At 38.9% G+C, this 27,742-nt stretch overlaps 1 protein-coding gene across 1 annotated transcript in view; it reads right to left on the bottom strand.

Moving 5' to 3' along the window:
• The window catches only part of LOC117929912 (glutathione S-transferase DHAR3, chloroplastic), a 50,684-nt gene extending 23,434 nt beyond the window's left edge, over positions 1 to 27,250 (bottom strand). Inside the window, exons 1-3 of the mRNA XM_034850357.1 lie at positions 26,930 to 27,250; positions 5,815 to 5,905; positions 5,553 to 5,696 (exon numbers count right to left, since the gene is read on the bottom strand). Of these exons, the coding sequence (XP_034706248.1) occupies positions 5,553 to 5,696; positions 5,815 to 5,905; positions 26,930 to 27,140 (446 nt within the window). The 5' untranslated portion in view covers positions 27,141 to 27,250. The remainder of the gene's footprint in view (positions 1 to 5,552; positions 5,697 to 5,814; positions 5,906 to 26,929) is intronic.
• Positions 27,251 to 27,742: the final 492 nt, after the last annotated feature.

The raw sequence follows: 27,742 nt of genomic DNA, 5'->3' as shown, positions 1-27,742 counted from the left end.
GATACAGTGTGTCTCAAAAAGGTTTTGTGTGCTTTGATGCTATGGCTGATTGCATTCGTATTTCTAGGAAAGTGATCTTCTTTGAGAATCAATATTTCTTTCAAAGTCATATCGTTCCTAGTTATGAGTTGGTTATGCTTCCTAACTTTGATGATGTATCTCAACCTATTGAGCGCTTTAAACCAGGTGTTGTTCAACCTCCACTTCTATCACTGCCACTTCCCGACCCTGATCTGGCATCTGGTCCTGAAGCTTCTGCACCTTGGCGGTCCTCCCGACCATCTCATCCACCAGAAAGGTATGGCTTTTCGCACACATTGCTCAATGCGACTTTAGCTCAAATCAGTGTACCTAATTCTTACTTTCAGGCAGCTGCACGAGCCTGTTGGGTAAAGTCTATGGATGAAGAGCTACAAGCTTTGCAGGAGAACCATACTTGGGATATTGTTTCTTGTCCATCTGGTTTTAAGCCCGTTGGGTGTAAATGGGTATATACCATCAAGCTAAAGTCTGATGGTTCTCTAGACAAGTATAAAGCACGGTTGGTGGCGCTTGGTAACCGGCAGGAGTATGGGGTGGATTATGAGGAGATCTTTGCTCCTGTGGCTAAAATGACTACAATACGGACTGTCTTAGCCATAGGGGCCTCACGAGGTTGGCCTTTGCTACAGATGGATGTCAAGAACGCCTTTTTGCATGGTGATCTTAAGGAAGAGATCTATATGACTCCACCACAGGGCTTGTTTGTTACTCCTTCAGATGTGTGATGGTTGAAACGGTCTCTCTATGGGTTGAAACAGGCTCCTAGGGTTTGGTTTGATAAGTTCTGGTCTACTTTACTTGATTTTTCCTTTGTCTAGAGCTAGTATGATTCTTCCTTGTTCCTGCGTAAGACTGCTAGTGGTATTGTGTTGCTTCTGGTTTATGTGGATGATATCGCAATTACAGGGACCAATTCTATATTGATTCTGCAGTTCCAGCAACATCTCAAAGCCTCTTTTCATATGAAGGATTTAGGTTCCCCACCGTATTTCTTGGGTTTTGAAGTGAAAACTACTCCTGCTGGTACTTTCTTACATCAACACAAGTATAATCAAGAGTTGATTGCATTGGCAGGTCTCCAAGAAGGGAATTTTGTGCAAACTCCCATGGAGGTGAATGTGAAGCATCATAAGGATGAGGGAGAGCTTTTACCCGATCCTTCTCTCTATCGACAATTGGTCGGCAACTTGAATTATTTGACCATCACTAGGCCTGACATTTCTTTTGCAGTTCAGCAGGTTAGTTAGTTTATGCAGACTCCCCGTCTTCCACACTTGGCTGCTGTCCGTTGCATTGTTCGGTACCTAAGGGGTACTTCCCATCGTGGTCTTTACTTTCCTATTGCATCACCAATTCAATTGGCGGCTTATAGTGATGCCAATTGGGCTAGTTGTGTGAATAATCACCGTTCAGTTATTGCTTGGTGCATGTTTCTTGGCGGTGCACTTATTTCGTGGAAAAGTAAGAAACAGACTAGGGTCTCCAAGTCCTCCACCGAGTCTGAGTATCGTGCCATCTCATTTGCTTGCACTCAGATTGTTTCGCTTCGTGGGTTGTTGGGCGAGCTTGTTTTTTCCTCAGAGCGAGCCTACTCTTTATGCTGACAACCCTAGTGCTATTCAGATTGTTGCCAATCCGGTCTTCTATGAACGCACCAAGCACATAGAAGTTGATTGTCACTACATTCGTGAGGCCTATGACAAGAACATAATTAGTATTCCTCATATATCTACGAATCTTCGGATTGCTGATGTCTTCACCAAGGCTTTGCCTCAACCACAACATCAGTTTATGGTTGGCAAATTGATGCTTCTTGATCAGCCTGCATCAATTTGAGGGGGGATGTCAATAGGATCGACATATTCTATCTATATCTTTCTTACCTTATTTACATTAGTTGTACAGATTGGTTTTCCTTTCTAAGCTTTGTCATGTGTAACTATGAATGTGTAGTTGTGTATAGCTAGTTTTCCATGTATAGCTACTAGAATTTCTATTTAATGGAATTCTCACAATGGTGAGGGGCATTCGGTGATAATATCCATAAGTAATTCCAATACATACTTTTTTTGGGACAAAACAATCTCATGTCTACTATGTCAACTTCAATGCCCAAGAAGTAACACAATAACCCAAGATCCTTTAGCCAAAAGGTCATTTTCAAGTAACCTTTCACTTTTTCAACAATTATAACATCATTACTAGAAACAATAATATCACCTATATAAACAATGAGTACCACTATATGCTAGTGTCCCTCTTGAGAACAAATACAAAGTGGTCAAAATTACATCTTCTAAAACCAAATGATAAAAGAATAGTATTCAATTTATCAAAGGAAGCTCAAGGAGATTGCTTTATTCCATAAATAGCTTTCTTTAGTTTGTAAACTTACTCTTAACTCCCCTAAGTAATAAACCCAAGTGGTTGCTCCATTTAGATTTCCTCATTCAAATCACCATACAAGAATGCATTCTTCACATCTAATTAGTGTAGACTCCACCTAAAATTAACTGCTAAAGAAATCATAATGAGTATTGAATTAAGACGAGTAATAGGAGAAAATGTCTCAAAATAATGCACTCCATAAGCTTTAGTATACTAACTAGGCCTCTAACCATTCTATAATCCCATCTGGATGATACTTAATAGTAAAAAAACTAACGGCAGCCTACAACATCCTTTCTGTTTTTTTTTTTTTTTATCAGAAACAAACAAATGTATTAATTGATAATAAAAACATGAGAAGGATCAAAAATCCAGCCCATGATGTACAAACTTGATCAAAAGAAACTAAATAAACCTCCACAAAACAAGAAAGGTTATACAAAAACGACAAAAGGCCTATACAAGTATAACAACACCAGCCCCTATAACCCAACCCTAGCGTGTGTAATTCAAACCACTAAGAATAATAGAAATGAGTTGGGAAACATGTGATTGTGTTTGGACCATAGTAGAGTGAAATCTCACAAACACAAATGAGATCCAGAAGTTAAAAAAAAAAAAAAAAGAAACCTTTAAGATTACCCAAGAGAGAGCCTAAAGCTCTGATACCATGACAACAACTTAATCAATTAGACAACTCAAATAGCCATAGTTGGTTTAGCACAAATCAGCAAACCAACAATCAAGGGATTTCCAATAATAATGGAATGTGGGGTCGGTCAACTATCTTAACACTTTACACCACCCTGAAAAATGTTTCCTTGGAGCTCCTCAAATATTTTCCTAAGTGGAGATGGAATGAGAAAAAGGGATCTAAAGGAAATTGAATAACTAAACAAGGTACCGCTTAGAGCCTGCTCATCCACCAGCCTGCCAAAAGCATCCACCATTATAACCGGAAAAAGAGAATCGGTCCCCTTCGATGAAGACCCTTGGTGCACTCAAAGAGACCTGTTTGAGTCCCATTAAAAGCATTGAGAATCATATGACATGCAATATCTGATCCAGCCCACCCATTTACCCCCAAATTCCAAACAGTTAAGCAATTAGATAAAGAAATCCCAATAAATATGGTCATAGTTCTTCTCTACGTCAAGTTGGCAAAGTACTAGTGCTCTACCAGTTCTTAATCACAAATTAATGCATTAATTAGCAATCAAAACTGTATCTTGGATTTGCCTACCCTTCGTAAGAGCATTCCATGTCTACCATCACCTTTCCAATTACTCACCTCAGCCTTTGGGCTAGGCATTTAGATAGAGATACTCTTGATCAAACTCAAGAGCCAAACTTAAATATCCTTCAACCCTCACCATAAAACAAGTGATAAATAAAGTCCTATAAATGCCACCATAACCTCCTTCACTTCAAACCCCTACTTATGCCATGATATGTGAACTCCGTCAAGCCCTGATGTTCAAACTTTAGGATCAATATACATGTTCTAGAATCACTACATTAGCTAGTTCTAATGTCTTCCTCCCTCAGTCTCTACTCCTGTCCAATCTCCAGCTTTCCAATATGGTTCCTCATTTGGGGTGGCATTTTCCAAACACAGAATTTGATGTTCCAATCCCCACCCCTGAGCCAAAGGATTCTGGACTTACCTATTCACCTGGTTTATTCTAAATTCTGCCATCCTTTGTAAGAACCAAAACAATGTCACAAGAGCTTGCAGCATGAGAAGATTCAATCAAAACTTTATCCTAAAAGGGACAGGCTGAAACATTGAGGCCAGCTATTCTCTCCCCTTTGATAGGACAATTATACATAGAGGCTCAATCCAAGTGCACAATAAGTCTACAAAGCACACCAAGGCCAAAAGAAGAGAAAATACAATGAGCACCCATTGGCATAGCCCATGCCCAAACTATTACAAAATCTAAACAAGAGATCATATCCTCCACTGAACTCTTGGACCATAAAAATAAAGATTTGAGAATCAGATTTTGCATAATCAAATCCAAATGCTCCAAACATTCTACAAAATATCCTGCGCTCTTTCCCCACAAATTTTTTATGTAAAAAAGGCATCATATTTCTGATCAAATGGAGGACTGAAGACCCTCCAAATAGAGAGAACACCATTGACAAAAAATTTGAGGCCCATTAAAATATGTCAGCCAACTTTTCTTTTGCTCAGATGATAAAACCAGTTAACAAGGCCATTATGTGTAAATACCAAGATGAGGGAAATGATTTGGGGTTGTTATTCTTAGTTTCACTAAAATACTGACTGGATGAAATCCAAGTTGTTCTTCTCACCATGATTATTTTTAGATTATTACATCTTTTTGTGGTCCCAATCCCAAAAACTCAAAGGTGCCTGTGTTGATATGATAGAACACAGGTTCAGTATTAAACAAATGGACAAAAATGAATGAGGATGCTTCAATATAATGTTGAGGCTGTAGATAGGCACCGACATCTTATAAAAGAAGAGTAAAAAAGATGTGATACATAGGCATAGGTTTCCCCAGGTTTTCATTTTTATAGATCGAGTATGAAGGTAGGAGGTGGGACAAGGGTGTGCATAAGGTTTGGATGGAATTGGGTTGGATGATAAACCAGAGAACATGAGTAACAAAGGACAACTGAGAGTCGAACTAAAAGCGGAAACTAATGTTGTGACATCAGAATCTATCATATAGGCCTAGGTGCTTCAAACACAATATTGAACCAGAAGGAAGTCAGTATAGAAGTTCCATTAGAATGAAGTTGTGTTGACTTATGGATCATCATCATAATATAAAAACAATTAATAACTGAGAAAAAAGAGGTGGTGGTATGGAAAAGGAGAAGAAAACATGTATAAGGGGAAAAAACGAAAAGAAAGTTGCATTATCGAGTCATCTTTGAACACCATATCTAACCAAGCTACCCACAGTTCTGACCAAATTTGAAATGAGTTAGATGCTCCAAGATAATTTGAAATGCTAAATCTTTTATTTCTTATAATAGGACAGGCCTGTAGGCACCCAACCTTTTTTATGTCCATCTATAAGTTGAAAACTCTCATGTCTGAAAAGATTTCATAGCGACAAGTAACTGAAAAGACATACACTGAAGCCTTCTCAGGTAGGGTTCCCAAAGGGGGATCTGGGTACTTTTCTTCCAAGGACTGAGCAATCACATCTGAGTCAGCTATCCATTTTTCATCAAGTTTCATAACAGGAACTGTACCGCCTGGACTGATTTTTAAGAACCTAGATTAAAAAAAACAACAACAAGAAAACCTTCATATAGTTAATAAGGTGATAATTGCATATAAAAAACGAAAAAAGAAAAAAACAAACAAAAAAAAAAAAGGAACACCATAATTACCATTCTGGCTTGTTAGTCAAATCTACCAACTTCATTTCATAAGGGAGATGTTTTTCCTCAAGAGTCAGCAGAATCCTTTGTGAGAAGGGACCTAAAAAGACATTCCAGAACAATCAACAGTTAATTTTTTATATATAGGCTCTAACCTGAACCACTTTTTCACATAAATTCATGCTAACAAAAGTGAAGGGGCAGAGTGCAGCACATCAAGTAGAGATTTGGAGGCTGATTTTTTCTTTTCTGTTCTTTCTTCCTTCCTTTTTTTTTTTTTTTTTTCCTTTTTTTCCTGTAGGCCTTCTTTGGAGGGATTTCCCTTTTCTTCTTTGCCTCAGACTTGGTGAGGGTAATTAGAAGGTTACTGAGCCAGTCAGGATTTAATGATTGTTTGAAACATGTAGATTTTCATGAGAAAGGTCCAGACCTTGCAACAGGCCCTGCTTTTCTTGTACTGCCATGGAGGTTTATGACTGATACTATCAAGTTTTCTAGAGTTTGGGGATTGTAAAGTTCTCCAACTGTACTTCAAGAATCTATGTAGTGAGCACTGCCAGGCATTTCAGCTGCAGAACTTTAGGTGTTCTAGGCATTGGTCAGAGGGAAAAATTTTGGGAGCTCTTCATAGTGGTTGAAAGTGCATTTAAAGGGGATGTGACTTCGATAAGGTGGTCAAGACTCTTAGTGGTTATTTCAACAAGAGAATCAAGCTCTCCAGAACGTTAATCTTCTTGAACTAGTCTGATTTCCTGTGGCAAACCCTAAGAGTTGAGTTCATCATCCATATGCTGCAATATTGACACATTTTTTGCTCTATTTTCACTTCTTATACGAGACTGAGTTTTTTACCTCTTCATATCACCAAAACATCTTATGCAAATATTCTCCTTTACAGTGCTACTCATCGTCCACCTGGACAAATGCAGCAACTTCATTTTCATTTCCATATTCACAACAGGACTTCCATACCCATCATTTTTAATCTTCTTAAAAAAGCCAAAAAAAAGTTACCAATTTAAAGACAACAAAGTGAAATCTAAACTAGTGTTGAAACCTCCAAATTCGATGGTAAACTCAGCACGCATCCAAACTCATCATTTTTAATTATATCCTTTTAGAACTTATGTATTTATTCTTATATATATATATATAAATGACATTCAAAAATTAGTATAGACAACCTACTTTCCTAAAATGTATATCATGCTAAAACCCTCCTTCATGTGTGTGATCCACAAGAGACTCAAACTTGGGACCTCTAACCTTGATGCCATGTTAAATTACCAAGGTAAGGTACAAGCCAATCTGAGACTTCACATTCAAGCATAGAAGCAAACTTAGAGATCAAATCCTAGCTAGTGTTATTACCAAAGAGAGTGCTCTTATCTAAATTGATTTTAAGCCCTAATAAGAGTCAATCATCTCCAATGAATTGCCTTTTCATTTGAATGAGATTCTTTTATTATATCTCTTTTCTTTCTAATAAGTTCCCTTGGTCTTTCTATATTGTTCTAAACTACTCATTTTTGTACTTTTAATTCCAAAGAAGAAAGAATGATGAGTGAACCTTCAAGGAAAAAGAATAGAGCAGATTATGGATGAAGTGAAAATAGTAAGCAACAAAAGACAATGAATATTAAAAACAAAAAAAATGGGTAAGCGACAAAAGCCAAGATGATTGAACAAAGGACCCCAAAAAGAGTTACATAGAGAGGCATAAAATCCCCTACAAAAGCCTCTAACAATTAGGCACATCACCTAGCCAACCAATCTGTTGTCTACTAAGCCAATCAAGGAATCCAAGTTGAAGAACAGCCCAATGCTCTTAATAGACCAAAAACTTTGCTCAACCAACCATCTAAACAGACTGCACTACTTGAAATTTGAAACTTTTCTTGCTGTTTTATTTTTAAATAAAAACATTCCAAACTTCCTTTTTTCTTATACATCTCTCTCTCATAGGCACAGTATATATTATATGCAGAATGAGATAATTACTTGTTTCAGAAGAATAGTAAAACTAATCCTAGTAAAATCTATGGGAACTTTGACAGGTACCTATTCAACAAGTGACTCAAATAGGCTAGAGTGAAGGTGGCTCTTATGCATTTAGGCAGGTGTGCAAGGAAATTCCATAATGTTGCACCTCAAAGATCTGAAGGAAGCCTTCTTTATAAACCTCACTAATGTCATTTGGGAGGATGATTCACCCTCTATTATTAGGTGGTTTGTATCAAAATGGAGATATACTCATTTTTAGAGAGATGGAAAATCTTTTAGTCTAGTTAGGGTGAATTTCAGTTAGATTCTTAAGCCAACTCATGGGAAAGTGGCTTTTTCAAAAAGATGAGCTAGATCCCTAAGGCATTACAAGGGCCTTGAGCTTTTGAAAGTTTTTTGGTAGAACTTAATACAAAAGGGGTTTCAAAAATATAGTTGGATTTCCTTTGTTCCTTTGTCGTTTCCTATCAAAAATATATATATATATATATATATATATATATAGTTGGATTTATTTATAAAGAAAAAATTCATGACGATAAAAAAAATAAAAAAATAAAAAAATAAAATTGAACCATTCTCTTGATTCATAGGACTCTCACACTCAGTTACTTAAATTACATGCAGGGAATACTCATAACTTTTTTGTTGAAATTCTGTCATAGGAAATCTCACTAATCTTTGGAAATCTCATTCTCTATAATTTTGTACCTTTCCTTGTATGCATTCTATTCCTAAACGGCAATGATCTTGTAAATATATAGGTTGTCATTGACCTGAATTATGTCTAGAGGAAACATGGAGACAAGGACAAGCTTTGGTGTGACTACTGTAACAAGCCTCTACATACAAGGGAAATGTGTTGGAAATTCCATTGGCCAACCATAACTTGGAACCCAATCTACTCAACAAGGAAATATATCAAGACTTTGGAAAATGAAAGGGGCTTAGTGTTGAATAATGCCGAGACAATCACAGAGGAGATCTTACTTTACTTTGAAAATCTCTACGCGAGTCCTATAGGAGAGTCTTGGAGTATTGAAGGATTAGATTGGTCCCCTATTTCGGAAGAGAGCGCGATAAGTTTGGATGCCCCTTTCACTGAAGAAGAGATTTCTAAAGCCATTTTTCAGATGGATAGGGACAAGGCTCCGGGGCCTGATGGCTTTACTATTTCAGTATTCCAAGACTGTTGGGATGTGATTAAGGAGGATTTAGTGAGAGTGTTTGTAGAATTTCATAGGAGCGGAGTTATCAATCAAAGCACTAATGCCTCTTTCATTGTTCTTTTGCCCAAAAAGAGTACGACAAAGAAAATCTCAGATTTTAGACCCATTAGTTTGATCACTAGTCTCTATAAGATAATAGCCAAAGTGCTCTCAGGGCGTCTTAGAGGGGTTTTACATGAAACCATCCATTCTACTCAAGGCGCTTTTGTTCAAGGGAGACAAATAATGGATGCGGTTCTCATAGCAAATGAGATAGTAGATGAGAGAAGACGATCAGGGGAGGAAGGTGTCGTCTTTAAAATTGACTTTGAAAAGGCTTACGATCACGTAAGGTGGGATTTTTTAGATCAAGTGTTGGAGAAGAAGGGGTTCAGTCCTAAATGGAGAAAATGGATGAGTGGATGTTTGTCATCGGTATCTTATGCAGTATTGGTGAATGGTAGCGCTAAAGGTTGGGTTAAGGCATCGAGAGGATTAAGACAAAGCGACCCTTTATCCCCCTTTTTGTTTACTTTAGTAGCAGATGCATTGAGTAGGATGCTTTTGAGAGCAGAGGAGAGAAATATGTTGGAGGGTTTCAGGGTGGGTAGAAACAGAACTAGGGTTTCTCATTTGCAATTTGCCGATGACACCATCTTTTTTTCTAACACTAGGGAGGAAGACTTGCAGACTCTTAAGAGTCGTTTGTTAGCATTTGGGCATATTTCTGGGCTTAAGGTCAATCTAGACAAGAGTATTATTTATGGTATCAATTTGGATCAAGCTCATATTTCAAGATTGGCTGAGACACTTGAATGCAAGGCTTCAGGCTGGCCTATACTCTATCTGGGTCTTCCTTTGGGAGGGAACCCCAGGGCAGGGGGATTTTGGGATCCTGTGATTGAGAGAATTTCAAGAAGATTAGATGGATGGCAAAAGGCATACCTATCATTCGGAGGGAGGATAACTCTCATCCAATCTTGCCTTACCCATATGCCATGTTACTTTCTATCTTTATTTAAGTTACCCGCTTCAGTCGCTGCAAAAATCGAGAGGTTGCAGAGGGATTTTTTATGGTCAGGGATTGGGGAAGGCAAAAAGGATCATTTAGTCAGGTGGGATGTCGTGTGTAAACCGAAGGAAATAGGGGGTTTGGGTTTTGGGAATATTTCTATGAGGAATCTCGCTCTTTTAGGGAAATGGCTGTGGAGGTACCCTAGAGAGGGTTCAGCTCTATGGCATCAGGTCATACTTAGCATTTATGGTTCACACTCCAATGGTTGGGATGCTAACACATTAGTCAGATGGTCACATCGCTGTCCTTGGAAGGCTATTACTCAAGTCTTTCAGGAGTTTTCCTCGTTTACTCGGTTTGTGGTAGGAAATGGGGAAAGAATTCGGTTTTGGGAAGATTTGTGGTGGGGGGACCAACCTTCGGGTTCTCAATATCCAAGTCTATTTAGAGTAGTCTTGGATAAAAACATACCTATTTCTTCAGTTCTCGGTCCTACTCGTCCTTTCTCTTGGAATTTAAATTTCCGTCGTAACCTGTCAGATTCTGAGATAGAGGACTTAGAAGGCCTCATGCGATCTCTCGATGGATTGCATTTATCTCCTTTGGTTCCAGATGCCAGATTTTGGCCCTTATCTTCTTCAGGGCTTTTTTCAGTTAAATCTTTCTTTCTAGCTTTATCCCAATTTTCTGGATCTCCTCAGGTTTTTCCTTCTAAGTTCGTTTGGAATTCTCAAGTTCCTTTCAAAGTGCAGTCCTTCATCTGGTTAGTGGCACACAAGAAGGTGAATACTAATGACATGCTACAAGTGAGAAGACCCTACAAAGCCCTTAGTCCGGATATTTGTATTCTGTGCATGAAGCATGGGGAATCAGCTGATCATATTTTTCTTCATTGCTCCTTGACGATTGGGTTGTGGCACAGGCTATTTCAGTTAGCTAAGATGGATTGGGTCCCCCGAGGAGCATTCTTGACATGATGCACATCAAATTTAATGGATTTGGTTCGTCTAAGAGGGGGATAGCCTTGTGGCAAGCGGCAAGCACCGCTCTTATTCGGATTGTGTGGTGGGAAAGAAATGCGAGGATTTTTGAGGATAAAGCAAGGAATTCAGAGTTTCTTTGGGACTCTATTGTTTTCCTTGCTTCTCTTTGGGCTTATTGTTCCAAGGTTTTTAAGGGGACCCCCCTTAATGTGATACAACTTGATTGGATAGCAGTGTGTACTCCTTAGGGAGAGGAATTTTTAGAGTGTTTGCTTGTGTTTCAGTGTATTTTTCTTTAGTTTAGCTTTCTTTGGCAGGAGGATTCCTCATCCTTCTTTTGTACTTATTTTTATCTATCAATAAATATTTGTGTCGTTTCACTTCTAAAAAAAAATAGGTATGAGAGAGAGAGAGAGAGAGAGAGAGAGTGAGAGTGAATGCGAGGGGGAGGGCGACGACGACGAGACGAAATCTAACAGGAGAAAGCAGAGGTTTGGGGTAGAATCGAAAATCTTTGAAGTGGAGGTGGAAAGGAGAAGGGGTAAAACCCTATTTTTCATCGTGGAAAGCAAGAAAGGGGTCTCCTCTTGGGTTAGGTTGGGGCCGGCAAGTGTCGGTTCGCTCCTGGAAGGGTTGGACCAGTGTATAAAGGATGGGAAAATCGACAGATGGGAGAAGGGATGGAAGGAAAAGGGGAGAAGGTATTCTATGGTGCGGGAAGTGAACAAGGCTGGTAGCTTTATTAGGCTAGGAGTCGTAAACGAGGAGGAGAAAAGGTTTAGCATATGCATCCCGAGAGGAAGAGGGGGAAGGGAGGGGTGGACAGTTATGGCAAAAGTAGTACGGAATCTGTATTCAAGAGTAGATAAAGGGAAGGCTAAAAGGGACGAGCCAATATTTGAAAGAACGTCCTCTGATAAGGAGGTGAGATGGGGAGGAAGGAACAGCAGAGGGATTAGGGTGGACTTCAAGGGGGTGGACATTTGCAGAAATGTGGAGCGTCTGGAATATTGCTTGATTGGAACATGGGATCATAAAGTAGCAGGAGGAGGGGACTTGGAGAGGATGGGGTGGCTAATGGCGAGGGCCTGGGGGCTAAAAGGGAAATTAGGGATGGCTTGGCTGAACGAGGGTCAGGCCCTTTTGGAGTTTGAGAAGGCGGCAGAAGCTAGGAATACCTTCGCCAGTGGAGCCAGACTGGTGGGGGGGATTTACGTTGGGCTGAAGAAGTGGAGTCAGTGCTATGGGTGCGTGGAAGAAGAAGTCTTAGAAGAGGAAGCATGGGTGAGGATAATAGGCTTGCCGCTGTCGCTATGGGCACCTAACATCCTGCGAAGAGTGGGAGATGAGTGCGGGGGCTTTATAGCCATGGACGACTCGACGGAGAAAATGGAAGAGCTCCGATGGGCGAGGATTCTGGTGAAGGCGAAGAGAGGTGAGTTGCCAAGCCTGCTAGAGATCGGGGTGGAAGAAACCACATTCCAACTTCCGATGTGGTGGGAAGTTACGCCACTGATCAGAAACAAGCCGAAGGTATGTCGGAAAGCTATCGGATGCGAGGAAGGGGATGACGGGAACTCACGCGCTGGCCGGAGCGTGGAGGAGAGGGGTAGCGATGATATCGAGGTTCTGCCTCAGTCTGACGAAGGGGCGGCAGGGCAGTTGGATGGGACGGGCAGGGTCTCGTCGATGGGCAGGATCCAGTTCGGGTCGGTGACTCGGGTGTCAGGAAACGGGGCGGACGGTGGGTCGACTCCGATGGGGGTTAATGAACCCATAGAGGGCTTTAGGAGGGATGGGAGGCCCAGCCCACTCACAATATCTGGATTAAAAGCAGGCTGTAGAGGTGGGCTTGGACCAACGGGCAAAGTGCTAGGCCCAAAAGGGAAGGAAAAAGTAGTAGAGGAATACCTTGGGCCGCGCTTTGGGTTGTCTTTGGAACAAAGAGATTTCAGTGGGCTGTTCTCGAGTGGGCCGTCCCCGAGTGGGCCTCAGAAGAAAGGGGTTCAGCGAGGTGGGCCTCCAGGAAAGAAGAAATCAGGCCTGAAGGGGAGAAGCCCAAACTTAGACCCAGTGGAGGTCTTGGCGCAATCTGGGCAATTCAGTGAAGCCAGCTTCGAGTTAGACTTTCTAAGAGCAAGGGAGATGGAAACGGAGATCGACCAGAAGGCCAACTCCCTCGAGACACTGGCAGATAGAGCCCTCCAACACGAAGCTCTGAGGTATGAGGCCTTATCTTCTCTAGGGGGGGTGGGGGACTCCGACTATTCTCCTTCTTCTTCTTTGCTTTCTTTTGGTCGGACTCCTGAGGGGGGGTCCTTTGACCATGCTGGGAATGTTAGGGAGACCTGCCAAAAGGCAGTGTATCTCAAATGCAAGGTGAAGATGGTACCAGGGTGATTGGAAAAGGTTGTTGGGATCTGGTTGAATTCAAAGGCCCATTGGCTTCGGCAAGGGAACAGGAGGGGGGGTCTTCTCAGTACGGGACGCAAGAAGATAGGGGGGATGAGGACTTAGAATGGCAAGAGAGTAGCCTAGCGCGATTCAGTCAATTCCTTGGATTTTCGACTGATGGACTGGAAAAGGAGATCTTAAATTTCCTGTCTAAAATAAGGAAAAGAAGGGAAAAGATTTATAGTAAGGGATTATTGGAAAAGTCAAGGTTTGAAAGAGAGTTGAAGAGGTTGGAATGCTCAGTGAATTATGAGGGGGAAGGCAAGAAGAAGGGCCCTAGTCAGGGTAAAGGGGTACAGATGGTGGTTGATTAATGAATCTCAAATTGTTAAGTTGGAATGTGAGGGGGGTGAACGAAAGTATGAAAAGGAAGGTTATCAAATCAGTGATGAGGAAGCAGAAGGTGGATCTCTTCTGTATCCAGGAGACAAAAATCCAAAATATGACTGATAGGGTGGTGAGAAGCCTAGGGACGGGTAGATTCTTAGACTGGAAGGTTCTGAATGCATGTGGTTCGGCTGGGGGTATCTTGGTTTGTTGGGACAAAAGAGCCCTGGAACTGTTGGAGTGGGAGGAGGGTCAGTTCTCCTTATCCTGTAGATTCCGGACAATGGAGAATGGGGTGATTTGGGCTTTTACGGGGGTTTATGGCCCTTTTACTAGGCTTGAGAGGGAGTGGCTGTGGGAAGAAGTAGGGGCAATAAGAGGAATCTGGGAGGGGCCTTGGTGCCTTGGTGGTGATTTCAATATTACCCTGGCTCAAGGAGAGAGGAGCAGGCAAGGGAGAACAACTTCAGCTATGAGGAGGTTTGCAGAAGTTGTTGATGATCTGGGCCTAGTGGATCTTCAGATGCAAGGGGGTGATTTCACATGGACTGGGGGTCTGAATAGTATGTCAAGGGCTCGGCTAGATAGGTTTCTGGTCTCTCCATGCTGGCTTGATCAGTTTAGTAGGGTGAGCCAGAGGAGGCTCCCCAGGCCAACCTCGGACCACTTTCCAGTGTTACTTGAGGGGGGCAGTTGGAGGAGAGGGCCTGCCCCCTTCAGATTCGAAAATATGTGGCTCAAAGTGGAGGGATTTAAGGATTTAATCAGGAGCTGGTGGCGGGGAATAGAGGTCAATGGCAGTGCCAGTTTTAGACTGTCGACAAAGCTGAAGGAATTGAAGCAGAAACTCAAAGTCTGGAACAGGGAGGAATTTGGTAATTTGGAAAGTAATAAGAAGGCCGCGATTCAGCAAGTGGAGTATTGGGACAGAGTGGAGGATGAAAGAAGCTTGTCAATGGAAGAATTAGCTTGTAAGAAGAAAGCTAAGGAGGATTATGCCAAGTGGGTTGATTTGGAAGAAATTCATTGGAGGCAGGTGTCTAGGGAGCTCTGGTTGAAGGCAGGTGATAGGAATACAAGATTTTTTCACCGAATGGCGTCTGCCCATAGGAGGGTTAATCATATGGACAGAATTAAAATTAATGGGATTAGATTGACAGAGGAGTCGGAAATCAGAGAAGGGATTGTTAATGCCTTTAAGCAGCAATTTGCTGAAAGTCCGGGGTGGAAGGCGGACATTGGTAACCTCCCTTTCAGTCAAATTGGTGTGCAAGAGGCAGAAATGATGGAGGCCCCCTTTTCTGAAGGTGAAGTCCACTCAGCCCTGATGGATTTGAATGGGGATAAAGCCCCAGGTCCTGATGGGTTTTCTATCTCCTTTTGGCAATGCTGTTGGGATTTTGTCAAGGAGGAAATCATGGAGATGTTCAAGGAGTTCCATGATCAGAATATGTTCCTCAAGAGTATTAACAACACCTTTCTGGTGCTGATCCCTAAGAAGGAGGAGCAGAGGACTTAGGAGAATTCAGGCCCATCAGTCTTGTGGGGGGTCTCTATAAGCTGTTGGCAAAGGTGCTGGCCAACAGGCTTAAGAAAGTCATAGATAAGGTCGTATCTCAAGATCAGAACGCGTTTGTTAAGGGAAGGCAGATTATGGATGCGTCTCTAATAGCAAATGAAGTGATCGACAATTGGAAAAAGAAGAGGGACAAGGGGGTTATCTGTAAGCTAGACATAGAGAAGGCCTATGATAGCATTGACTGGCACTTCCTCCTGAAAGTTATGGAAAAAATGGGTTTTGGTGCCAAGTGGCTGAGGTGGATGTGGTGGTGTATATCCACAGCCAAATTTTCAGTTATGGTGAATGGATCGCCAGCCGGGTTCTTTTCGAGTGCCAAAGGGTTGAGGCAAGGGGACCCACTGTCCCCTTACCTTTTTGTTATGGGGATGGAGGTTTTAAGCATCCTTATTAGAAGGGCAATGGAGGGGGGATTCATCTCAGGGTGCAAAATTCAGCGTAATAGAGGGCGGGCTGTCCACATTGCTCATCTGCTCTTCGCTGATGATACCATTGTTTTTTGTGAGGCAAAAAAGGAATATTTAACGAATCTAAATTGGATTTTGTTTTGGTTTGAAGCCGCGTCCGGATTAAGAATTAATTTGGCTAAAAGTGTGATTATACCCGTAGGGGAGGTGCAGAGGGTAGAAGAGCTGGCTGTGGAGTTAGGGTGCAAGGTGGGGCAGCTTCCGTCCGTGTATTTGGGGCTGCCTCTTGGGGTGCCCAACAAGGCTGGTTATGGGGTGGGATGGGGTTGAAGAGAAAAATGAGAAGGAGACTTGCTCTTTGGAAGAGCCAGCACATATCAAAAGGTGGGAGAATAACCCTAATAAAAAGCGTAATGTGTAGCATGCCCGTGTATCAGATGTCGCTTTTCCGCATGCCCTCTTCTGTGGCAAAAAGGCTAGAAAGACTGCAAAGAAATTTCTTATGGGGGGGGGGAACCACGGAGAGGAAAACTCATCTGGTTAAATGGGAAATAGTGTGTGGGGACAAGAAGAATGGAGGGTTGGGAATTAGGAAGGTGACAATCATGAACAAAGCGCTTCTTGGCAAGTGGATTTGGAGATTCGCTTCGGGTAAGGAGGCTCTTTGGAAGCAATTGCTGGTGGCTAAGTATGGTCAGGAGGGGTGTGGCTGGAGGACCAAGAAGGCTGTGGGTGCGTGTGGTGTGGGAGTGTGGAAGGAGATCTTAAAGGAAGCGGGCTGGTGCTGGGATAAAATGGGGTTCAAAGTGGGAAAGGGGAATAAAATCAGCTTCTGGACTGATGTGTGGTGTGGGGATGCTACGCTGGCACAAAGATTCCCGCATCTCTACAACTTGGCAGCAAACAGAATAGTGAAGGTGGGCGATATGTGGGACCAGAATGCTGGGGAAGGAGGGTGGAATTTATGCTTTATAAGGGATTTTAATGATTGGGAGGTGGAGTTGGTGGGTGAGATGCTTCAAGCGTTAAGAGGCATTAGGATTACTTGGGAGGAAGACATGGTTTATTGGAAGGGAGGGGGAAATGGTCAGTTTAGTGTGAAGGATGCGTACAGCTGGTTGGACAGGTCTTTGGATGTCAATTTTCCAAAAAACAAGATTTGGATGGGAAGGGTCCCAACTAAGATCATGTTCTTTGCGTGGGAAGCGACGTGGGGAAAGATATTGACTCTTGATAGGCTTCAAAAGAGAGGGTGGCAGCTTCCGAATAGGTGCTTTTTGTGTGCTTGCGAAGCGGAAAGTGTGGAGCATTTACTTATACATTGTATAGTGGTTAGAGTCCTTTGGGACTTTGTGTTGGGTTTGGTTGGGGTCAAGTGGGTGTTCCCTAATACTGTAAAGGAGGTTCTTTTTAGTTGGGAGGGGATTCATGTGGGGAAAAAAAGGAAAAAATTCTGGAAGGCTATTCCGTTATTCATCTTTTGGATGGTGTGGAAGGAAAGGAATAGATTAGCCTTTAGGGGGGGGGATTTAGCTATACAGAGGTTTAAACATTCTTTTGTATGTAATTTGTGGGGATGGGCTAAATTGTACATGGAAGAGGAACCGCTCTCCCTTTTAGATTTCCTGGAGTGGTTGGCCTCCAGTTGAGGGGTGGTTTGTTGTTTTTTGGTTTTTTGCTTGTTTTGGGCCTGGTGGCCTGGTATACGCCCTGTATACGGTGGGGTTTTTTCCCCTTTTAATGAATTGTGTTTGCTTATCAAAAAAAAAAAAAAAAAAAAAAAAAAAAATATTTGTGTCGTTCCAATCAAAAAAAAAAAAAAAAAAAAAAATCTACTCAACAAGGAACTGGAAACAAAATTAGGAAATGGAACAAGGATGCTATGCTTGGAACCATGGAAAGAAGATATGAGAGCATTAGAGAAAAACAAGACTTGGGAGATAGTGGATTTACCAAAAGGATGCAAGACCAGGGGGTACAATGGATTTATACCATTAAGTATAAAGTCGATAGCTTAAAAGGTACAAGGCAAGGCTCGTGGCAAAATGGTACAAACAAACTTAAGGTGTTGATTATCAAGACACTTTTAATCTTGTAGCTAATATGAATACCATCCAGATTTTGTTGTCGCTAGCAGCAAATCTAAATTAGCCATTGCAACAATTTGACGTGAAGAACACATTCCCCATAGAGTCTTGTAAGAGGAGGTACATATGGATGTTCCACCTAGTTTTTCTCATAGAAATTGGGATAACAAAGTGTGCAGGTGAAGAAATCTCCATGTGGGCTTAAACAATCCCCAAGGGTCTGATCTAGAGTGCTTACAAAATTCATGGTAAGGAAAGGCTATAAACAAAGCCAAGGTGACCGCACATTATTTATCAAACATTCTACTCATGAAAAGGTAGACTTAATTGTGTATGTAAATGATATTGTGGTTACTGGAGATGATTTAAGTGAGATTGGAAAAATTGAAGTAGTATTGGCAGCTGAATTGAAATTAAAGCTCCAAGAAGTCTTAGATAATTCCTGGGAATTGAGGTAGCAAGATTAAACTAGTGTATTATTATATCCCAACAAAAATATGAGCTGGATTTACTCAAAGAAACAGAATTATTAGAGTGCAAGCTAGTAGAAACGTGAATTGAGGCCAACCACAAGCTTGGGGACATAAATGGGTAACCCCCTATTGATAGAGGAAGTTATCAAATGATGGTGAGGAAGCTCATTCATCTCTCGCACACTTGACATGGTATTGCATATGTGATTAGTGTTGTGAGTCAACTCATGCATTCTCCACTAAAAGCTCATTTGGAAGCTATGTATAGAATTCTCAAGCATCTCAAGTCTTCTCCGAGGAAGGGAATTTTGTACCAGAATAATAGAAATCTCTGGTTAGAGGCCTAAACCAATGTGGGCTAGGTAGGATCCCTAACTAATAAGAGATCTACTACAGGGTATTGCACTCTACTTAGAGCATAGTTTTAAAAGGCTCAAGGCGCAAAGTAGTCCTGGAGCCTGAGGCACAAGGTGCACCTAAGGTGCGAGCTTTAGTGAAGTGAGGCGCACCCTAATTTACATATATATTTTTATATAATATAATCAAATTTAACAATCATTTATTTGTCCTAAACACATAAATCATCAAATATCATCCAAAACTTCAATTTAATCAACATGATGAGGTCCCGGAAGGTACGTGACTATTTTTCCTTTATTTTTCTCCTATTTTTCCTCTATTTTTCTTCATCTTCTTCTTCTTCTTCACTTCTCCACTGCACGGCTGAGGTTAGGGCATGATTGGGAGTGGTGTCAAGTTCAAAAATACCAAAAAAAGGGGGTTGGCAGGGAAAATAGGGCCAAAACGGCGTCGTTTTGGACCTAAAAAATAAAAATAAAAATTAAGGCTTCTCAGCCCCAGCCCTCTGCAACCCGATGGCGACTAAAGAAGAGAAGGAGAAGGAGGGCGTACCTAGCCGGAGGTGAGTCAGGCGACCGCGTCACACCTTGCCGGAGGCGAGCGCCTTGGCGCCTACACGGCGCCTTCGTGAAGGGCCATCGCCTGCCTTCAGGCGAGGCGACGGAGAGTGGCATCGCACCGCCCCGAGCCTAGGTGCGCCTTTCACAACTATGACTTAGAGGTAATCTTGTCACATGAAGAAATAAACAACAATTAGTGGGGGCTAGGTCTAGTACAGATATTGAATTTAGGGCAATGTCCCAAAGGATTTGTGAGTTACTTTGGATTAAGATAGTGCTTACATATCTTGAAGTCAAGACTCTAAATGCTTATGATGGTCTATTGTGACAACAAAGCCACTGTAAACATAGAACATAATCCAGTGCATCATGACAAAATTAAACACCAAGCAATCAATCGACACTTCATCAAAGAAAAAATGGACAATGGGCAAATTTGTACTCCTTATGTTGCTTCAACTAAGCAGTTGACCAACTTTCTCACTAAGGATCTATTGTGACAACAAAGCCATTGTAAACATAGAACATAATCCAGTGCATCATGACAAAACTAAACACCAAGCAATCAATCGACACTTCATCAAAGAAAAAATGGACAATGGGCAAATTTGTACTCCTTATGTTGCTTCAACTAAGCAGTTGACCAACTTTCTCACTAAGGATCTATCAAGCACAATATTTCATCAATTCTTGGACAAGCTTGGCATGCAAAATATATTAGCATCCGCTTGAGAGGGAGTATTGAAATTTCTACCATAAAAAATCTCCCTAATCTTAGGAAATCTCATTCTCTACTATTTTGTTTCTTTTCTTGTATGCATTTTATCCTAAATGGTAGCGATCTTGTAAATATACAAGTTATCATTGACCCTAGGATTATGCCTAGATAGAATAAATAGTTTCCTTGAACATACTCCCAACTTTGTATATATCCCTATGCAATTTTTATTATTCATTATCAATGAAAATAAATTTTCTCCACATTTTTGTTTTGAATGTAACAACTTTATGCTTCTCTTTTCATATTCCTAGAAAAAAAAAGAAAAAACACAAATCACTTATTAGCTTTTTCCTTTCCAAACCCTTGTTCTTCTCCTATAATTTCACTTTGTCCACGAAATAGATTTTTGCTTTCTTTTTTCATTTTTTATTTTAGAAAAAAGATAACCAATAATCAATTAATGGAAAATCAGTGGTGGAATAAAGAGGTTCAAACAACAGTTACCACAAAGAAAATCGGATTACATGGTTTGCCTTAGATACCTTATCACAAAATGTGTTAGAGATATATATCAACAGAAAAGGAAGCTTAGAAGATAGGAGTTAAGATGGGAGTTAAGGAAGCTTTAAGACTAAAGATATTTTTTGACTTGTTTGTTTCTAAACTGATCACTTTTTTTGAGATAATTATGTCTTAATAGAAAGTAATTAACTTTTATTTTAATGGAAAAAGTCACTTTTTCTCTTTTCAACACTGAACTTTTTCATGATACTTCAACTCAATTTCTCACATAAAATAAAACCAAATTCATTTTTGAAAATTTTGCATGAGTCTTGTCTTAAAAACAAATTAAACAACCTCAACCTCAATTTTATGAAATTTCGATAAGAAATGAATTTGTTATAAATTAGCAAAGTTGTTATCAAGGAAAAACCAAATATGACTAAATAACTTTTGTTTTTTGTCTATTTTCTCTCTTGTTCCTCAAGAATAAATTTTCTTATAAATTGTTACTCAAAAATGAAACTAACAATGCCAAAATCACTTTATTTGAATAAAAAATAATAATTTAAATTAAATTCACAAAATTCCAAAACCAAAACTAAAATTCTACCACATATAATCAATATTTTTGCCTCGAAATTCATCCAATTTTTAATGAAATTAAATTCCGTAATTTTCCAAAACCAAAATTAAAATTCTACAATAGACAATCATACTTTCTACCTCACAATTCATTTGATTCTCCACAAAACTAAGTTCCATAAATTTATGTAGATTCCTTGTTCAAAAATGAAAAATAACAACATAAAAATCTTACAATTTTTATTACAAATGAATTCACTACAAGTTTTCAAAATTCAACCTCTTACAATACAATAAAACCTAAGTAAACTAACTATCACCAATTCCAATGAAATTTGTTTAATTAGAATTCTAAAACATAATTCATACTCATTTAAATATCCAACAGAATCAACAATTTCAATTAATTTTGAAAAATAAAAAGTTAGAATTTGATACTCTTTCTCAAATTAAAAATCTAAAAACTAATGAATTGATTTCAAACATATTTCAATCACAAATCCATAAATCCAAAATAAACCACATAAAAACAAATATTCAGTTAAAAAATTCATAACATTTTCTTAGCAACTAAACATAACTAGAAATCCTAATTATTATTCAATTTACCAATTTCATATGTAGTTACATAATTAATCATTATAAAATTCTTATTATGGATAAATTTTCATATTTTGGGATATTTGGAAATATGTTAAATCACTATTTTTTTTTTTTAACTTATGAGTTTTCAAATTAGAGTAAGAAATTTAATAATTAATTTTATAGGTATTTTTAATATGCAACAATAAATAGATGTAACACTTAAAAATATTTCGACATTAATAAAAACAAACAACTTTCCACTTAACAACATTCAGACACTCATAAAAAAAAAAAATAACTTACACAATTAATAACATTCAACCCTATTTAGATTTAAGTCAAATTTAGGCTTATGCATATTTCATACAAAAAATAAACACCCCCCCCCCCCCAACTTCAATATGTATGGCAATTGAAATTTTCTGAAGAAACTTGAAAACAAAGTTTAAAAAGAATTTGCTCCATCCTCTCCTAAGTTAAGCTTCATAATGTTTATAGAATAGTTACATTAGATAGCTTAACAAAATGACTAATTGATTTAACAAAACTTCTAACAATTTCCTTAATTTTTAGGAAGCTAACAATAACAATTACGATTGTTATTAAGATTGGCTATGTGACACCTAAGGTGGAAACATGTTGTCTATCACTCCCTTTCCCCGCAAGCTCATAGGTCTTGGGAAAATGGAAAGCTTCATGCAAAAGCCTAAGAATTAGGAGTTTGGCCAAATGTTTAGTGAAGATATTGACAATTTGGTTAGTAGATGAAATATAGTGAATAACCAAATCTTTCATTAAAACTTTATCTTAGATGAAGTGAAGATCAAGCTCAATATGTTTCAATTGAGCATGAAACACAAGATTAGTTGCTAAATGGGAAGCACTTTGATTATCACACAAGACCAAGGGAGGAGCATACTAAGGAATGCAAAGCTCCTTGCGAGCTAATTGAATGCACACAATCTCAACTGTAATGGAGCCTAATCCATGATACTCTAATTCAATACCACTCCCAAGAGACCATACATTATTTAGTAGATGACCAAGAAACTAAGTTAAAGTCAAGAAACACATAGTAACCACTGGTGCTCTTACAATCATCACAGAAGGAAGCCTAATTAGCATCAGTATAGCCTTACAGATCAAGAGAGAAAGATGATTGTAAGTCGAGTAATGGTCACGTACTAGAGTGCACCAATTATGTTGTGACATAAGGTTGTATCCAAGAGAGGCTTTCCATCATACTAGGAAAATATCTTGTCTAAAGCTTCAGGTGTGTTAGTAGATGTAGATTCAAGCATCTTGGTGCCAAGAGGACCTGTATATACTTCTACTAATTTAAATGCAATGTATTGGCATAGTGAGTAATCTTCACACCAAGAAAGTAGCTAATCTAGCTAAGATCTCAAAAGGCAAAAGAAACATTGAGAGAAGCAATGAGTGAGGAAACCTAAGAGGAATTATTGCCTGTAACCAATATATCATCAACGTAGATTAAGAGAATCAAAACATTAATGGCAGTATAATGAGTAAACATCGAATTATTGACTTAAGAATACTGAAATCCCCACTCACTTAGTGTTAGGCTAAGCTTTATAAACATGAAAAGGGAATTGTTTGCCAACAAAACCAGAAGGTCGGCTTATAAACACTTGTTCTTCAAGATCACCATTTAAGAAGGCATTTTGAATATCAAGTTGTTGAATTGACAATCAAAAAGAAAGAACAAGTGTAAGGACTATTAGAATGGTTAAAGCTTTGACAACAGGATTGAATGTTTCAAAATAATCAATACCTTGAGTTTGGTTGAATGCCTTTGCAACCAGGCAAGCTTTGTATTGATCAAAACTCCCATCAAGCTCGTACTTAAGCTTATAAACGTATTTATGCCATTCAAAGAAGGAACAAGTTGCCATGTATTGTTCTTCATTATTGCATTGTAATTTGTCTCCATAACAAGTTACTAGTTTGGATCCTCTAATCTTGCTTAAAGGTATGAGGTGTAACAATCTTTTGAACAAAGAACACCTTTTTCTTAACGCCTACCTTTGCACAAGTTAGCATTGGATGTCAACCAGTGTTTTGATAACATGAAACATCAGTTGCAATTGTAGAATCAACAAGGGGAATTGGAATGATTACTAGTATACAAGGTGCTGATGAAGAAGGTTGATTTAGGGTGTGTTCCAATTCCAAAGAGGAAAAACCGAACCATGAGAATGGGCAAAATTCACAAAAGAATTAGCACCCTTTGACTGTTTAGTGATAACAGGATGAGGAACTGGTAGAAGAACTGGAATATGAACAAGATTAAAAGAAGAATGAGATGGTATAGGTAGAGAAGAAACAGATCTTCACAAAAAAATGACATAACTAGAGTTACATAGGTTCTATCAAAGGTGCGAACTAGGCATAAGTAACCTTTGTGAAAGGTGTTACAACAAATGAAGATTCATTGAACTGGTCAATCTAGAAGTTTGTGTTTATTATAGGGGTGAATATAGGGATTACATAGACATCCAAAAATTTTGAAATGATGATAATTTGTTGTTTTCCCAAAGAGGATTTGAAAGGGTGACTAAAATTAAAGTACTTTAGTTGGCATGTGATTAATAAGAAATATGGCAATTCGAAAAGCATAAATCCAAAACTTGAATGGTAAAAAAGCAGTGGCTAAGAGTGCCAAGCCAATTTCTACTATGTGTTTCATCTTGTGTTCAAACTTGCCATTTTGTTTAGGAGTTGGGACAAGAAGATCAATTTTCAATACCATGTTTAGCAAGAAATGAACCAAATGCTTTGAATTCACCTCCATTATAAGATTGAAAACATTTAGAGTAGAATTGAACTGATTTTTTACTACAGATTTGAACTTAATTAAGGAAACTAAAGCTTGATCTTTCATGTATGAAAGATAAAGCTTAGAAAATTGAGAGAAATCATCAACAAATAATAAAAATATTTGGCACCAACTGTAGAAGCAGCAAGGGCAGGACCCCACAAATCAATATAAACTAAGGCAAGAGGGTAAGAAGCTCTAGATTCAGATAAAGGAACAGGTGATCAATGGCTTTTTGCACATTGACAAGCTCAACAAATGTATTTTTATGACTATTGCAAGAGTTATTACCAAATTAAAGGACCTACTTCAAACTATTAGGAGTAGGGTGACCAAGGTGTAAATGCTAAAAATCAAACACATTATTAAAGTTCCTAGAAGTAGAGACATTTTGATTGGAAGTGAAGAAGGTTGAGTGGGAGTTAGTTTGAACAAATTGATGTTGGTGTTATTAGTTGAAGTAGTATTGTTGGCGTTGGTTAAAGCATGAGAACCTTGAAATTGATGTCAAAACAATGATAGCAAGTAAGGTCAGTATGCCCAAATTTCCCACAGAGTTAGCGTTGTGGTCGATTGTGATTGTTGTAGTTCTTTCTGTTGTTGTAGATTCACTTTTGTGAGATAGCTACATTAGTAGATATGTTAATATTTTCCGCAATAGTGTTTTGAAGGTGTAGACGTTGTTCATAAGTAAGAAGCATGCTATGTATCAAATGAAGAGAAATATCATCTTCATGAGTTGTAAGGGAAGCAACTATGGAGTTATAATTTGCTCCAAGACCTCCAAGAAGTTGCAAGATTTGATCTCTTTCTGTTCTAGGTCTCTTATTGCAGCAAGACTATCAACAAGACTCTTCATCAAGATTCGAGAGCCCTTTTTTGTGTTATCTGAAATTGTAGTTGAAGTTGCATCACTCGTGTTTCTACCAAGGTAGAGAAGATCTTCTCTAAGACAAACCATGTTGTGTGAGAGGTTTGATAACCAACAATATGTCCTATGATATAAAGATTAAGAGACGAATGGAGCTAACTCAGGATCAGGTGATCAAATCATTGTCATGAGAGAAAATCTGGATTTTGATTCACCAAAATCTGTCACTATCGAAGGACAAACCTTCAATCTTTCAATATGTTCTTCAAAGCCATTGGCAAATATCACATTCTCCATCTTTGTGTGCCATAAAATGTAATTGCTTCTATCAAGTTTGAGTGGGAGAGCATGATTTGGCCTGAATTGAACCAGATGCTGAGGAAGAAGTAAAGTTCTTAGTGGCTTAAGAGGAGACCGAGCTGAGGTGGACATGTGAATAGAAAAAGTGTTTGGCAAGAGAGAAAATATAAGAAAACTCGAAAGAAAAAAAAAAAAAAATTCACCAAAGAGTCCCTAGAGAGAGGAGCTATACTGTGAAAGTTTCTAAAAACATGAGACCAAAGTTTAGAAAAGATTAGCTTAGTCCTTTTCTAAGCTAAGCGTCATCGTATTTATAGAACATTTACATAAGATAGCTTAACAAAATGACTAATGGATTTAACAGAACTCCCAACAATTTCCCTAATTTTTAGGAAGCTAACAATAATAGTTGACTGGCTATGTGACACCTGAGGTGGAAACCTATTGTCTATCAATAATTTGAATAATGGTCGATGGAAGAACTTACAATGGGGCAAATTGAGAGAATAATTAACTCTTACTAATAATCCCTTGAAAGATTATAACATTTATATTTGTTGAATTGGGGTGAGGGTCAAATGAATATTTTTTTTAAATCCATAATAAATATTACACAATAGACTTTTGAGTGCTTGAGGGACCATAGTCCCATGTCACAATCACAATCCACCATCCCAACAATGAAAATCCAGTATTCTGAATGGTAAATTAGGTACAAAGAAGGGTAGTCTGAAAAATAGATTATGTACAAAGAAGGGGGATAAAGATATCATAGTTGCTAGGAAACAGGAAGAAAAAAGCAGGGACTTGGATCATTTGAGTCACATCAGAAGTGAGGATCCCATAGTTTCGCTCGGTGAAGGAGACAGAAATTAAGGGAGTGTATTCAAATTATTTCCACAAATTAGTTGAGGAAAACCACAAGTTAAGGAAAAATTAACACCTCTACTGAGGTCAGGAATTGATACTAAGCACAACAGTAGCCACTATGATGAGACATTAGATGAAGCTTTTGAACAGCTAGATTGAGCAAATATTAAGGCATGAAATGAGATTATTCTTGGGACTATATGAGTGTAACCAAGTAGTTGAACTTAAAAGGCTTTGCTAATTTAGAAACACCAAATTCAACATCCCTAAAATACAACAATTTTTAGTTGACCATCATCACATTCACAAACCACAAAATGAAACACCAGAGCGTCCAAGTTGAAGGAAGTGGAAATGAAAGGAAACCAGAGAGGGAAATAGAAAAGAAGCCTTACAGTCACCGAGTTTGTTGGGGGTTATGACGGAAGCCTTGACGCAGACTTCGAGAGGAGAAGACATTGTAATACTGAACTTCCTTCTCTCTCCTCCTACTCTTTTTACTCCTTTTGCTCCTCCATGGCTTGTGAAAAATCTGGGATTGTAACCCAGGTGTTTGATGGTGGACGAAACAGCCGAAGCTGTGGGAGGTATTCTCACGCTGGACATTGCCCTTTGCTCTCCTCTGCTTTTGCTTGCGGTGAGAGCTCCCTGTATTGCTTAAAAACCAATGCTCCGACTCCCCACAACAGATAGCGGAAGTTATCTTCGCTGGCGGATTGTTGCATCGCCACGCACACCCCCTTTAGGTGCCTTGTATTTTGACAGCTTGCCTAACAACACCCTAACAAAAAAATAGAGACAAGGTTTGAAGTGTATTATTTTGTTACTATACTTACATCCTCGATTTCACTCTTATCTTATTATCATGTCTGGTGAGAGCAAGCTTTTATATTATTTAATTATTATACAAAAAAAATATAAAATAATATTTTTTAAGAAGATTATCATAATGATTTTTTTTTTTTCAATAATCAATTTAATAAAATTTGAGAATAAAACAATTAAATTTTATTTTTTTCATAGATATAAAATTAAAGTATATGTTTAGGAGATAGAAATCACACTCTTATATTTGTTATGCATTTATGTTTGTGAGGCCAAAATTGACCTCATAGTGGAGCCTCCTTGCACCTTGGAGTCTAGTGTTCGAGTCCACTCCTTCCCATTTTCAATTTTCAAGTGTTTTGGTGATAAAATCACCAAAACAT

The sequence above is a fragment of the Vitis riparia genome, chromosome 14 (assembly GCF_004353265.1).
Source record: "Vitis riparia cultivar Riparia Gloire de Montpellier isolate 1030 chromosome 14, EGFV_Vit.rip_1.0, whole genome shotgun sequence".
NCBI lineage: Eukaryota > Viridiplantae > Streptophyta > Magnoliopsida > Vitales > Vitaceae > Vitis > Vitis riparia.
The sequence above is the reverse complement of the archived record's forward strand: the minus strand, read 5'-3'. Positions and strand labels throughout refer to the sequence as shown.